Source organism: Clarias gariepinus, chromosome 23 (genome assembly GCF_024256425.1).
Source record: "Clarias gariepinus isolate MV-2021 ecotype Netherlands chromosome 23, CGAR_prim_01v2, whole genome shotgun sequence".
NCBI classification, from domain to species: domain Eukaryota; kingdom Metazoa; phylum Chordata; class Actinopteri; order Siluriformes; family Clariidae; genus Clarias; species Clarias gariepinus.
Genome location: NC_071122.1, coordinates 14892778 through 14905647, shown reverse-complemented (window position 1 = coordinate 14905647; position 12870 = coordinate 14892778). Strand labels below are relative to the sequence as shown.

The 12870-nt window shown below is 36.4% G+C and overlaps 1 protein-coding gene across 1 annotated transcript in view; it reads right to left on the bottom strand.

Moving 5' to 3' along the window:
- The window catches only part of phf2 (PHD finger protein 2), a 54826-nt gene that overhangs the window by 28478 nt on the left and 13478 nt on the right, over window positions 1–12870 (bottom strand). The window contains exons 2-5 of the mRNA XM_053484349.1: window positions 8132–8217; window positions 7268–7382; window positions 5489–5649; window positions 2094–2235 (exon numbers count right to left, since the gene is read on the bottom strand). Coding sequence (XP_053340324.1) covers window positions 2094–2235; window positions 5489–5649; window positions 7268–7382; window positions 8132–8217 — 504 coding nt within the window. The remainder of the gene's footprint in view (window positions 1–2093; window positions 2236–5488; window positions 5650–7267; window positions 7383–8131; window positions 8218–12870) is intronic.

The window sequence follows — 12870 nt, the reverse complement described above, 5'->3', positions numbered from 1 at the left end:
CCTCCAACTCTGTCAGCTCTTCCTTTGTACACTATGATCAGAACAATCATCTTGCAAATATTTTTTTTCTTTCATGCTAATTACACCTTTAATTTCATCATCTCATAGAATATAATCTATCAGAAAAGCAATTAGCACAACTGCACTGCCCTGGTACAACATTTGCCCTCACTTCTATGTTAAATGAAAAAAATAAGCTAACAGCTTAGCCTCGCTAATACCATTACAACAATCTTTCAAATTGTTGAAAACCTTTTTTTTCTTCTAAACACCATTGTAATATATATAACCCAAAGAATCAATAAGAACATTATAAATATTTCTTCCTAAGCACACAGTCCATCGCTTATTAGCAACATTAGTTAACAGTAGCTGCTATATACAGTACACACACTGCACTGTAGAAGTTAGATTTACTAGCCAAGTTCACTAAGCAATGTTAGGTATATGATGTAATTAAACCCAACATTAACTAAATAAGTAACATTAGATGCTAGGTTATGTGTTGTGTAAGCAGAAAGCTACTGTAAGTGTGATATTAAGTTAACCTTAGGCTAGTTAATATCAAGCTAACCTAACTGAGCTAACTAAACTAAGTTTGTGAATTCGTATTAAGAAGTAACTCTGCTACCGTGTGTTCAGTGCTGCAAACTCTTGTCAGAGGAAGTAGCTACTGAATGCTCTAGAAGCCACCAGATGACATCATGGGCTAATCTGGACATTTGTTGAATCATCTAGAACATAAAAGTGTGCATGTGCGACAAACAACTCGTATAGCCAACAGCTGTGAAATGAGCTGGAGAGACGTATCAAGTGCAGGAGAGTCACTAATTTCTGCTCAAAACGTCAATCGATTTGTCCCTAGGCTTTTCTTAGGTCATGTGACTAATAAAGTCACTAAAAGTGATTAAAAAGTCACCCAATCTAGCAACAAACTGGTGGAGTGTCAACAATATACAATACTGTGCAAATCTAAGGCACATGCACGTAGCTGCTATAGAGCAAGGATGTCTTAAAAAAATTCTATATTATCTACATTTAACAATAATTAATGAAACAAGTTACTAATTGCTGTGACGAAATTCACTTTAAATATAGTTTCAGGTACAATTTGTGAAGTTTTATAAGGAAATTCGCTGCTTAGTTTTACTGAACATCCGCTAGGACTAGCCACGGTCCTTCTTTTTTGTCTTTTTTGGAAACGTAGTATTTAGCATAATATACTAATTTATTTTCTGTAAAACTTTTTCCTGTATTTTTTTTCTAGAATACTAATATTTTGAAATTAGATTTTTTTACTGACTTAAAAATAAACACATATAACAAACTTTATATTTTATATATTATATATTATATATATTACAAAAAAAACAGGGCATTGAATTAATTTAAAGGATGAAAACATACAACACTGTGTGTGTTCATCCTTTAAATTCTTGTGTTATATTGTGATCAAGAGAGATCGAGATAAAATTGTAAAAATGTGTTAATACATTTTTATTTACACTTGGGTGCAAATAGCCTCTCTTTAGGGGGTTAAAACATTTTAATTTTATAAAAACGTTAATGTGTTTAAAGAGCAAGTCATGATTTGTTTTTAAGATATATTAAAGTCAGGACAATACATTTTTGGACTATATGAGTGACGTATTTTAAGAGTAAAGTGACGAAATTGGATCTATATTAACTTAAACACATCTTCTCTTATACTGAACTTCCTGCCTTCTAACACACAGTAGAACTGCAGATCAATCCCTGCTATCCAATATCGCCCAAATGAGTTGAGTCTGGTTCCTCTCTAGGTTTCTTCCTATTGCTACAGTATGTCAGGGAGTTTTTCCTTGCCACCGTCTCTCTCGGCTTGCTCGTCGGGTACAATCTGATCATTCTGACTCATACATATTTTCTCACACATTTCATACTCATTTCCATAATTTTATTTTGATTCTGTTAAACTGCTTTGCGACAATGACAATTGTTAAAAGCGCCATAGAAATAAAACTTAATTGCCTATTAAGCAGGTTATTGTTTTACATGTACTGTTTAAACACATCATGCCATGAATGTTCAAGAAATCCACCTGCTGTACTCACCTTGTCTGTGAGAATTCCAGGTTGATGACGTTTAACACTTTCTTTCTGTTTGTGCTGTAATAATAATCCACAAATTCTTTTAATTTCATCTGGCTTTGTGTCTGTTTAGTGACATCGACAACGTCTACAAGAACATCAGGCCCTGGAATAAGAAAGAGAAACATTCCAGGATTATTAATTGTAAACACTGAATGAGTATAACTTAGTTCAGGGTTCGGAAATTTGTTATGCACTGGTGCCCTCTAGTGAGCATTATTGAGATCAGCTTGTACAGTGTACAGCACTGTACATGGTTTAAACAAACACCTCCAGGGATGAGAGTTCAACTCTTGGTTCTCTGGGTACTTTCCTCTTACAGTCCAAAGACTGTAGGCTGACTGGTGTTGCTAAATTGTCTGATTGGGTGTGTGAGTGTGTGTGCCTTGCAATGGATTGGCACCTAATCCAGGGTGTTCCCTGCCTTGGGCACTGAGCTCCCTGGGTTCAGGCTCCAGGCCCCTTGTTTTACTCTGGGCGGCACTAAGTGGTTAGCACTGTGGCCTCGCACCTCCTGAGGTCTGGGTTGTCTTCCTTCCCAAAGGTCTTGGACCTTACAATTTTTCGTCGTGCTTGTTGGGATTCCTCCGGGTACTCCGGTCTCCTCCCATGCAGGTTAATTGGCATTCTCAAATTGCCCGGAGTGTGTGTAAGTGTGTGCCCTGCAATGGATTGACACTCTGTCCAAGGTGTATCCTGCCTCGTGCCTTAAGTTTCCTGGGATAGGCTCCAGATGGATGAAATTTATTCTTGCTTACACTTAATCCTTTTTTTAACTGCATATGAAACAGTACTGTGACAATTGGAAAATAATACCAATTGTCAGTAATAAAACAGTATTAGATTTTTTCTAGTTCTTTTAAAATTTTTTAAATGATTAAGTTATATAACCACCTAAAACAATCAATTTATCGGACTCTTATAGACTTTAAAAAAATACATGACTTTTTTAGATAATTAAAAATTGCATACCAACTGCATTTATAATTATAAAATAATATAGAGCTGTGAAAAAAACAGGCCACTGCAATTCTTTCTAAAAATTCCAACACAAGCGCACCTCATTCTGCTTTATGAGGTACTGATAAGGCGATCACCTGGATCAAATCTTATTTAATGAGGAAAAGTATGAAAACGCTGCTGTGATCATCACTCTCCTCTTGCAATGTGACCAGGTAACTGGAACTTTAACACATGCACTGACAATGACAAAAGAGTTGAAAAGAAAATCTTTGCATGAGGAAAAGAAGGGTTCAATCCTGGCTTTACTGACACATAGAGACAATGAGTGTCAGGTCGCTTCCCTTCTTAAAGTTTCAAAGGTGGCAGTACACACGAACAAGTTCAAGCAGTATACACTGGGGGCAACAAAGCTACAGAATGGCAGAGTGAAAACAAATCTCCACTGACAGGATGGACCGCAAACTCATTCAAATGTCACTCAACAACCGTAGGATGTCATCAAGTGACCTTCCAACACAGTGGCAAACTGAATCTTGGGTAAAGTGCATGCGGAGAACAGTTCAAAAACGGGCTCCTAGAGGCAGGCTGAGGTTATTCAAAGCTACTGTAGAAAAAGGCACCTTCATCTGTGCGAAGCGAAGCGAAGAAGTGCTAGGCTGAGGTCTGCAAAAGACAACAGGAATTGCACCGTAAGGTCATCCTCTCTGATAAGTCCGATTGTCAACACCTGGTTATCTTATGGTTAGATGGAGACCTGCGGATCGCTGCAAAACACAGTGTCTCGCACCAACTGTGAAATGTAGAGGAAGATCAGTGATGATCTGGGGGTGCTTCAGCAAAACAGGACCCTACCGAGGAAACCTCAGGAATGTAAGCAAGGAGAAGATGGATGGTCACAAGCCATCAAACAAAGGTGAGTTGCATAAATTTTTGTGCCAAAAGTGGCATAAACTTACCCAACAGCAAAGACTGGCAGAGACACATGAATCCTATGATTGCAAATCAGGGTTATCCAAAAAATACAGATTTCTTAATCTTACTTAGTTAAAACTTTAGTACTGTATTGTTTAAAATGAATACTGACACACTTTCTTTGCATTGTTAAGGATCTGTATATATTGCATCTTTTTATTATTTTGATATGTTGCCCTTTTCAAAATTCATGTTCCAGATCCGTGGTCTCAAATTCAAATTTTATTTGTCACATACACAGTCATACACAGTACGAAATGTAGTGAAATGCTTATCCCAACCTTTTTCGCACCTTTTCCGCTTTTCAGACCGATTTTTTTTTATGCAAGACAGTTTTCCAAGGCCTGACCGTCACAAGCTCGTAACAGAGCATAATAAAATGCATAATATATACCACATACAATAACACAGATTCAGTGTGAGCCGCGATGGGATGTTCCCATCTACAGTAGGAGTGATGAGGGACAGTGAGACTTAAAGTGTATTCCTCATATCCAATCTGCTCCGTAATTTCATTTTCGTTGCTGTCTCTGCAGACGACCCCGTCTCACAAAGATAGGTTGTTGGGAATGGAAGCAGGATTTTTTGTGCTTTTGTTGCATTTTTAGGTTGCTTCAAGCATACTTTTTATTTCAGGCGACTTTTATTAGAGAGAGTGGGTTTGGAGCATGTGAATCACATGTTGTGATGTGCAGATGGAAACAATTTGATAATTTTTCAAAAATAAAACACAGCAGACGCCAATAGTCAATAAAATGGAAATAAAATTTAATATATATATTTGATTCTTTCTGTGTGGCCCGGTACTTTGGGTAAATTTGGGAGAAATGTTCTCAGTAGTTCACAGAATAAAACTAAACTTTTCATTTTACCAAAACACACAGCTATTAAATTTTACAGTGATCTATTTTTTTCTAGCTCTGTATATCAATTATAAGGTCTATGGAATTACAGCTGCATATTTTACAATATATATAACTTTATAGGAAAATTTGTCTCTTAAAATGTAAATTACTTAAGACATAAAAAATGGTTAACAAATTTTGAATGGGTTTAGTAATTTACATTTTATAAGACCTATAAAATTATATATATTGTATCCACCAAACAAAGGTGATAATAGGCTTATTATCTGGATACTAAGTGTGATATTCCAGTATATATAAAAATGGCACTACAATTCGATGCCCAGTGCAACACAAGATTTTAAAAACAACTTCATGCAACTTTTAGGAATCTTGTGTTGCACTTGGCATCAGTTTAGTGCCATTTTTATCTATACTCTTATATCACACTGTGCCCTTTTGGGTTTTCTGGTATACCCTCTTAACTGTGACTTATGAAAATGTATTAATAATTATTTTCACGTTTACCAGTAAAGAAACGCAGACATAAAACAAGCCTTGAAAGGTCTAAATTCTTACCAACATAGTTTTCGACATCACTGACGTAGAAAGTGGGAGCAGGCATGGTCATCCCAAGGCCCTCTTTCTTCTGGATTAGGATGGGCTCGTTGAAGCCGTTTTCTTCTAGATAGTCTAAGGTCAGCTGGTTCCCACTGAGCTTGACCACTACGTCCTCTGAGCTGCAATGAGGAAGCACATCACTGTGTCCTAAATGGTGCCAGTTCACCTTCTTATACAGGAGTTACAGGAGTGCAGAACACTAAAAGAGTAAATTCTGTTGTATACTGTATTCTCAATATTTAAGTCTTTACTTTTTAATAAACTAGCAATTCACTAACAAAACACACCTGTTTTACTTTTTTTTAAAATATATATATATATATATATATATATATATATATATATATTTTTTTTTTTTTTTTACCATACATAAAAAAAAATAAATAATAAGATTTCAATCAATTAAAAATGTATTAACTGATAATGTTTGTTTTGGATAATAATGTTCCATAGCTCACTTATCTATTAATTTATACACCACAAGAGGGAGCAGCTGCAATTTAATGATTTAAGGGAAGCACGTATTGACAAGGAAAAGTTGAGCAGGTAGCATGGCCAGATAGTCGAGGTACAGTATGAGTTCTAATACTGATATTATTTATCCAGCTGAAGTTTGTGTTGTGATCTGGCAACCCTGGAGCACAAATATACCTATGTCCAAATAGAGAAATAAGAGATTTCACTCAAGACCATCCAAAATATATCATCTATCTATCTATCTATCTGGATAGTTACAGAAATATCCCATGATCAGGTTTGAATTACTTTTCAGGCTTTTGGGAGATCATTATCACATGCACATGCATAAATAAATTGCCCAACAACGTGAAAAAAATGTACTTTTCTGCATGAAGTACATGAAGCTGATCTTACAATTGCAGGCAGTTAATACCCTTAGCAACATTTTATATTACCACAACAACATAGGAATTAACGCAAGAAGTTTAAAATCCTAATCACAACAAACAAAAACGCAAACTTGAAAAAAAAAAAAAGGACACAGGTATCTTCCGGAATCTAATACACACCTTTTTGTCAATCGTTGGCTGTTTCTGTTTTGACATTCTGACTATCCATAAACCAGGGCGAAATATGGAATAAACAGTTTATTTTCTTAATTAATGACTTGCAAACTTGCAATTCAAATACACCAGCCACTCATTGATGAGGAGCACAGGTGGCTACATAAATCTAATAATTCGAGCGGAGCACTGCCATGCATGGGTGGCCACAGCAGGAATAGACACAGAATTGTGTTAATTATTAGGGACAGATGTTTGGAAAACGGAATGTAGTGAGCAAATCAACACACAACGATGCCATATTTATATATATATATTCTATATTTTTTAGAAACTTGAGTAAAAAACTAAATATAACCAACAACACAAAAGTGGACAATTTTAGAGTCTCGGCAGAGGCTTTTAAGGGAACTTGTGTCCTTTTCAGGTGAGCTGAGCTCCCCTTAGGCTTCCCTGTAATTCAAACCATGCATGTGATATACATCAGGTTTGGAGAAATGTGAGATTCATTCTATTCTGCATTCTGCATGTCTTGTCTTTATATATATATATATATATATATATATATATATATATATTTGTCCTTTGCGGTGCTGGTGTTGAGGCACTGAAAAACTTGCAACGGGTTGTTTTGGCTCCATACATTATTAATACATAAATTTAAATAAAATATAAAGTAATAATGAAAAATAAAATTGAGCAAACACTGCTGTACCTTGGGAATGTCCTGCTGCGCAACTCCTTTATAAACACCTGACTGCCGTTCTGAACCGGTTTGACGTCTCCGCTTTGCCCTGTGTCATGTTTATTCCAGTTCTTTTTCTTTTTCACTGCAAAGAAAAAGTGCCAAAGGCATATCTTTTAGCCAAAGTCACCGGTTTACCCACACATAGCTTGAGTTCCTGAGAAGTGGCGTTGCTGTTGTGCATTTACTGCACTTACTCATATGTTGAATTTATAATTAAAAATAGATTTTTTACCAAAAACTTCAACCAAGCAGCATTAATATTAGAGATTAATTCATAAATGTATTAACTTCTGTACTGTATATTAAAAATTGCATGCAATAAATGCAGGAGCTAGCGAGAAAAGGCCAAAAAAGTAACTGTGCATGTTACAAAAAAGTAACATGTTTGTGTCTAGAGGTTTAAATTATAATTAAAAAGTCTTTTTTAGTATGTAAAACGTAATACACAATGCATAAAGAGCTGCACAATATCACAAATGTATTATAATTCAGGAGAGGGGGAAACTATAAATGGGTCCTCTGACAAATCCTAAATCTAAAGTCAATATTGCGTGTTATGAGCAGCTGGAGCTCCAAAAAAATGTTTCTGTGAGCTTTTCAGGAGTCATAGCATTTACATAAATAATCATCGGAACTCTGCTAGTCTCATCTTCAGACACTTCCCTATGGCATACTGTATACTGTAGAGTGTGTGACATCTCTTTCTCATAATCCAGGAAAGAAAACTTTTGAACACTGTAATATGATGAAATTCTAAAATATATATTATAACATATATATTAACAATATATAGTTTTTAGCTCAGTTAGCTGAAGCTTTAAGAGTACTCACAGGTGGATTTGCCGTGTGTTTTCTCGCAGTTGGGGCAGTGGTAAATGTCGATGTCCGGTGCGTCATCCTCATCCACATCCACACAGCTACAATATAATAAACATATAAAAAGATTATGAGACCAAAGAATGCACAAATCAAAGATGAAAACTGGATATTATTACACTGGGATATTTAAATCAAATCAAGCCATGTGTACTGGAGCTACAGATATTATCCAGTACCTATATTACATCATAAAGTTCTAATGTTTTATTATGTCCTTTCATTTAAATAAGCTGTTTGGCATTTTTGGATGGGGACGGGGTGCCAATCCATTGCAGGGCACACACACACACACACACACACACACGCACACACTACAGGGCAATTTGGGAATGCCAATGAACCTAATATAAATCAGGAATCAAACCTGACCGGGAATCGAACCCGGGCCTGCAAGGTGACAGTGCTAACCACTAAGTAAAAATCTGTCAAAATAAAAAATGACCAAATATAACAAACAGAGCCTATATGTTATATTATATTTTAAATGCAGCTAAAACCACATTATCTAAATGCACATATTATATTTATAGTTTACAAAATACACAAAGAAGCATTGTGTTACTTATTGTGCATACAGTAGTAAACTCCATGTATCATATGCCAGCTGTCACTTTACACTGCTGTTGATCATTACAATAATAAAGTTTACACCAAATGTGTGCAAATGTCATACAAGTACAAGATACTAATTAGCCTATTTATGGTCAAACATAAAAATACATTTTTAAATAAACAATGATCGACAGAAAATAATATTTTTAGTGCTATTTATTGTTGTTATTTATGTTTAAAGGTGGATCTTTTTATCTGATTTCCTAGAAAATGCATGACTATACCCAAAAAACACCCGTGGCTAAGCAGCTCTCTATTCAGCTATTAAGGAACTACTGTAGTCAGATCCATTAAATACACATCTAGAGGCAATCAAGTCACAACTACTGTACATCTACCAGCAGGTTTTTAAGGAAGTGAGAGGAGACTGGAAACCCCCAAGAAACCCACACATTCACTGGGAGAACATGGACCAATCTATAATGTGTAAGGTGGCAGTGCCACTCGATATGTCCATGCCATTCACCAAAATCATATGATTATTGTGGAAGTGGAAGTCGTTTTAAAATGACAAATTCGTGCTTGCATTTAATACGTTTATAAGCTGTAAATAAACCAAATGCAATAAATAGCAAAATACACAAGCTCATTAAAAGCTCCTTAGTATCACTGGTTCATCAACACAGTTTAATGCAAACCTTCCACATTTCTGCCAGAAGGGGGAACCATACAGAGTGGGATGGAACTATTGCTTAGGAGTCACCCATGTGGGCTTCTCGCCAACAGAATATTACTGCCATATGCAGAGAACATAACAGTGTGTGTTCACTTCATTCACACAGTGGGCAATGTGGACCTTAAAAGGGAAAAATCTGAAACCCATTACAAAACATAAATATGTCCTTTATGCACTCTGTCCACATGTAGGTAACATTATTAAATCATCAGCGTCTCAGAGGACACAAACGCCTTCACTAGGAAATACTTGTACAAATGCATCCTAAATCAGGCAGCACGTTAGTATCAAGCGTTCATCTTTCTTCTTTCAGGTCTCTCAAAACAATTGTTGTAGGTTTTTTTTGCATATTTAACTTAAAAGATTCAGCTCATCAAAGTAATTTAAATATAACACTGAGATAACCTGAGTAAATACAAAATGCAGTTTTCATTTATTAAGGTAAACAAAATGTCCGAACCTACCAGGTTTACCCTCAAACTCATGAATGAACTGTGATTTTTTTTGTCACTTAATTTTTTTTTTTTGAAAGCTGAGTTGAAATTCACCTGCCACACCCAGCCCTGGTTACCGCCACACCTGTTGATTCTAGGAATCACTTTGATAAAACCTGTGTGACAAAGTGAAGCACTCTAAAAGATTTCACATCATGGCGTGATGTAAAAAAATTTAAGTAACAATGATAAGAAACAAAGTAATTGACACGTATCAGTCTGAAAAAATTACAAAGTCGTTTTTAGGCAAACCACGGACAGACACATTGTCCATGAATGATATATATATATATATATATATATATATTTTTTTTTTTTTTTTTTTTTTTTTTTTTTAAAGTTGTCCCTTTACTGGAGTGGCGGGCCTACCAAATTACTCCAAGAGTACAAAGACGACTCATCCAGGAGCTCATAAAGGAACCGGGAACAACATTTAAAGAACTGCAAGTCTCACTTGACTCAGTTAAGTTCAGTGCTCATGGTTCAACAGAAAGAATGAGACTGGGCAAAAATGGCATCCACGGCAGAGTTCCGAGGTGAAAGCCACTGCTGACCAAAAATAACACAAAGGCTTGTCTCACCATGCTAAAAAAAACTTGATTATCACCAGGACTTTTAGGGTAATATCCTACAAAACTTTTTGGAAGTTGCGCGTCTCATTACATCTGGCGTAAAACTTCCACAGCATTTCATGAAAAAAAAAAAAATCATACAGTATCATCAGTCAAACATGGTGGTGTAAGTGTGATTGTCTGAGTTTGCTTTGCAGCTTTAGGACCTGGATGACATTCCATAACTAATGGAACCATGAATTTTGCTCTCTACCACAAAATCCTGAAAGAGAATGGTCCGGCCGTCAGTGCACTTGAGTTATGCAGTAGGACAAGGATCTGAATCCCACCAGCAAGTCCACCTCTGGACTAGTTATTAGGTTTAGGTGCAAAAACTTTTTCACACAGGGCCAGACAGGGTTTAGCTTTTTCCTTAAAGGGGTCATACAGGCCTACATGCACTTTTTTAAGCTGTTTGGACTGAACTGTGTGTTTATCTCTACGATGATAAAGAGCCGCCCAGTGATTTTCTTTTCATTTATTAAAATAACACGCCCCTTCTGAAATCAGGCCAATCGCAAATGTCTTGCAGTGTGACGCCACACCAAAAGAGGCCGCTCCTACACTAGTTGATTGACACTGGTGTTTTAGCAAAGACCCGCCCCGAGTATGAAGAAGCTGTCGGCCATTGTTTTTCGCCGCTGGAGCAAAATGCCGCCTAAGCGAGTGTGGTGTACAGTTGTTGGGTGTAAAAGCGAACACAGCAGTTGTCATTTACTACCGACATCTGAGCCGCTGAGGATGCAGTGGCTGAATTTAGTTTTTGAAGCTAACGTCCCCGCCGATTTACCTAAATGCGTTCATGTTTGCACTAATCATTTTTTACCAGACTGCTTTATAAACGCGGGTCAATATAAAGCAGGTTTTGCTAGGAAGCTGCTCCTGAAAAATGGATCTGTACTAACGCTTCGTGTTCTTGCTTCATCTTCACCAGGCTCGGTGAGTAATTTCTTTTTCTATGAATCTTTGCAGATCGCCTTTTTTAATAATAATGATGAATGCGGAGTGTAAGTTAACTTGTCTTTATTTGTTATGTCGTCTTCTCTATGTACATCCGTCTCTATATAATCCCTAATCGCCCGTTTATGATAAACAATGGATTAAGGTGATTGTCTAGTTGCAAACTGTGTACGTAGTCGGAAAAACTATATTATGCTTACCTTTGTTACGTTAGATGGTTTATAACGATGTCTGTTGAAGATTAAGAAGTCATGTAAACACATCAGTAAACACATCGCGACCGTATCTCTCTCAGTAAGCTTCTCCACTTTTGTTGTTGTTGCTCGCGGTAGCGTAACAGCCCGTTAATTCATGCCCATGCAGTGATGAGAAAGACAAATCGAGTCGATGCATGTCCGTTCTTTTAATTTCTGCTTTGTCAGGCGATATTACAAACTTTCGGGTAGGTTCCGTACTTAATATATACTCTATATTCCAGCGTTTTTCAGTTTGGACTGCATTACCCACAAAGCATTGCCCGCACTGCGTTCTGGGCAATGCTTTGTGGGTAATGCAGTCCAAAGCATTGCCCGCACTGGACTACACTCCAGTGGCTATACCCCACATGTGTTGTGAAGACACGCCCCACAGAACTGGGGGGGCGGGCTCAGCAGAGATCATAAGCATTTAAAGGACAATGTACTGAAACAGGTTGCTGAGAACAGAGCTAGTTTTTACCAGTTAAAAGTAGTGTTTTTTTACACAACCATTGAGAATTTTTTATTAAATATATTACAAACTTTTCATTAGGACCCTAAAGATCATATTAACATTTAATGAAAAATGTTTCTGGATGACCCCTTTAATAAATGAAATCACCATTTTGTATTTACAGGGATTATCTTTGTGTAATATTAAAATTTGTTTAATGATCTGAATCATTTAAATGTGACAAATATGCCAAATAAAGAAATCATGAAGGCTGCAAATACTTTTTTACGGCGCTGAACATATTCAGTTGCAGAATTATTGGCATCCTCTGTAAATATGGATATAGAGGTATATAGAGGTCAGTTAGCTCAATAACACATTGAAATATGATCTAACCCTAACCTCAAATCTAACCTCAACATAACCACCTCCAGGGTCTTTGATCCTGTTCTTCTGTGGACTCGCCACATGTTTCAATGGGAGGTCAGGGTCAGCCATGAGAACGTCTGATTCTGTAGTCGATTTCTGTGTGGATTTGGATGTATGTTTTGGGTGAGTGTCATATTAAAAGTAACAATTAGCAAAATAGTTAAAATTATTTGTAAACTGTTTGATGTTACACTTTGTTATAGGCTCAGTTATTTATTT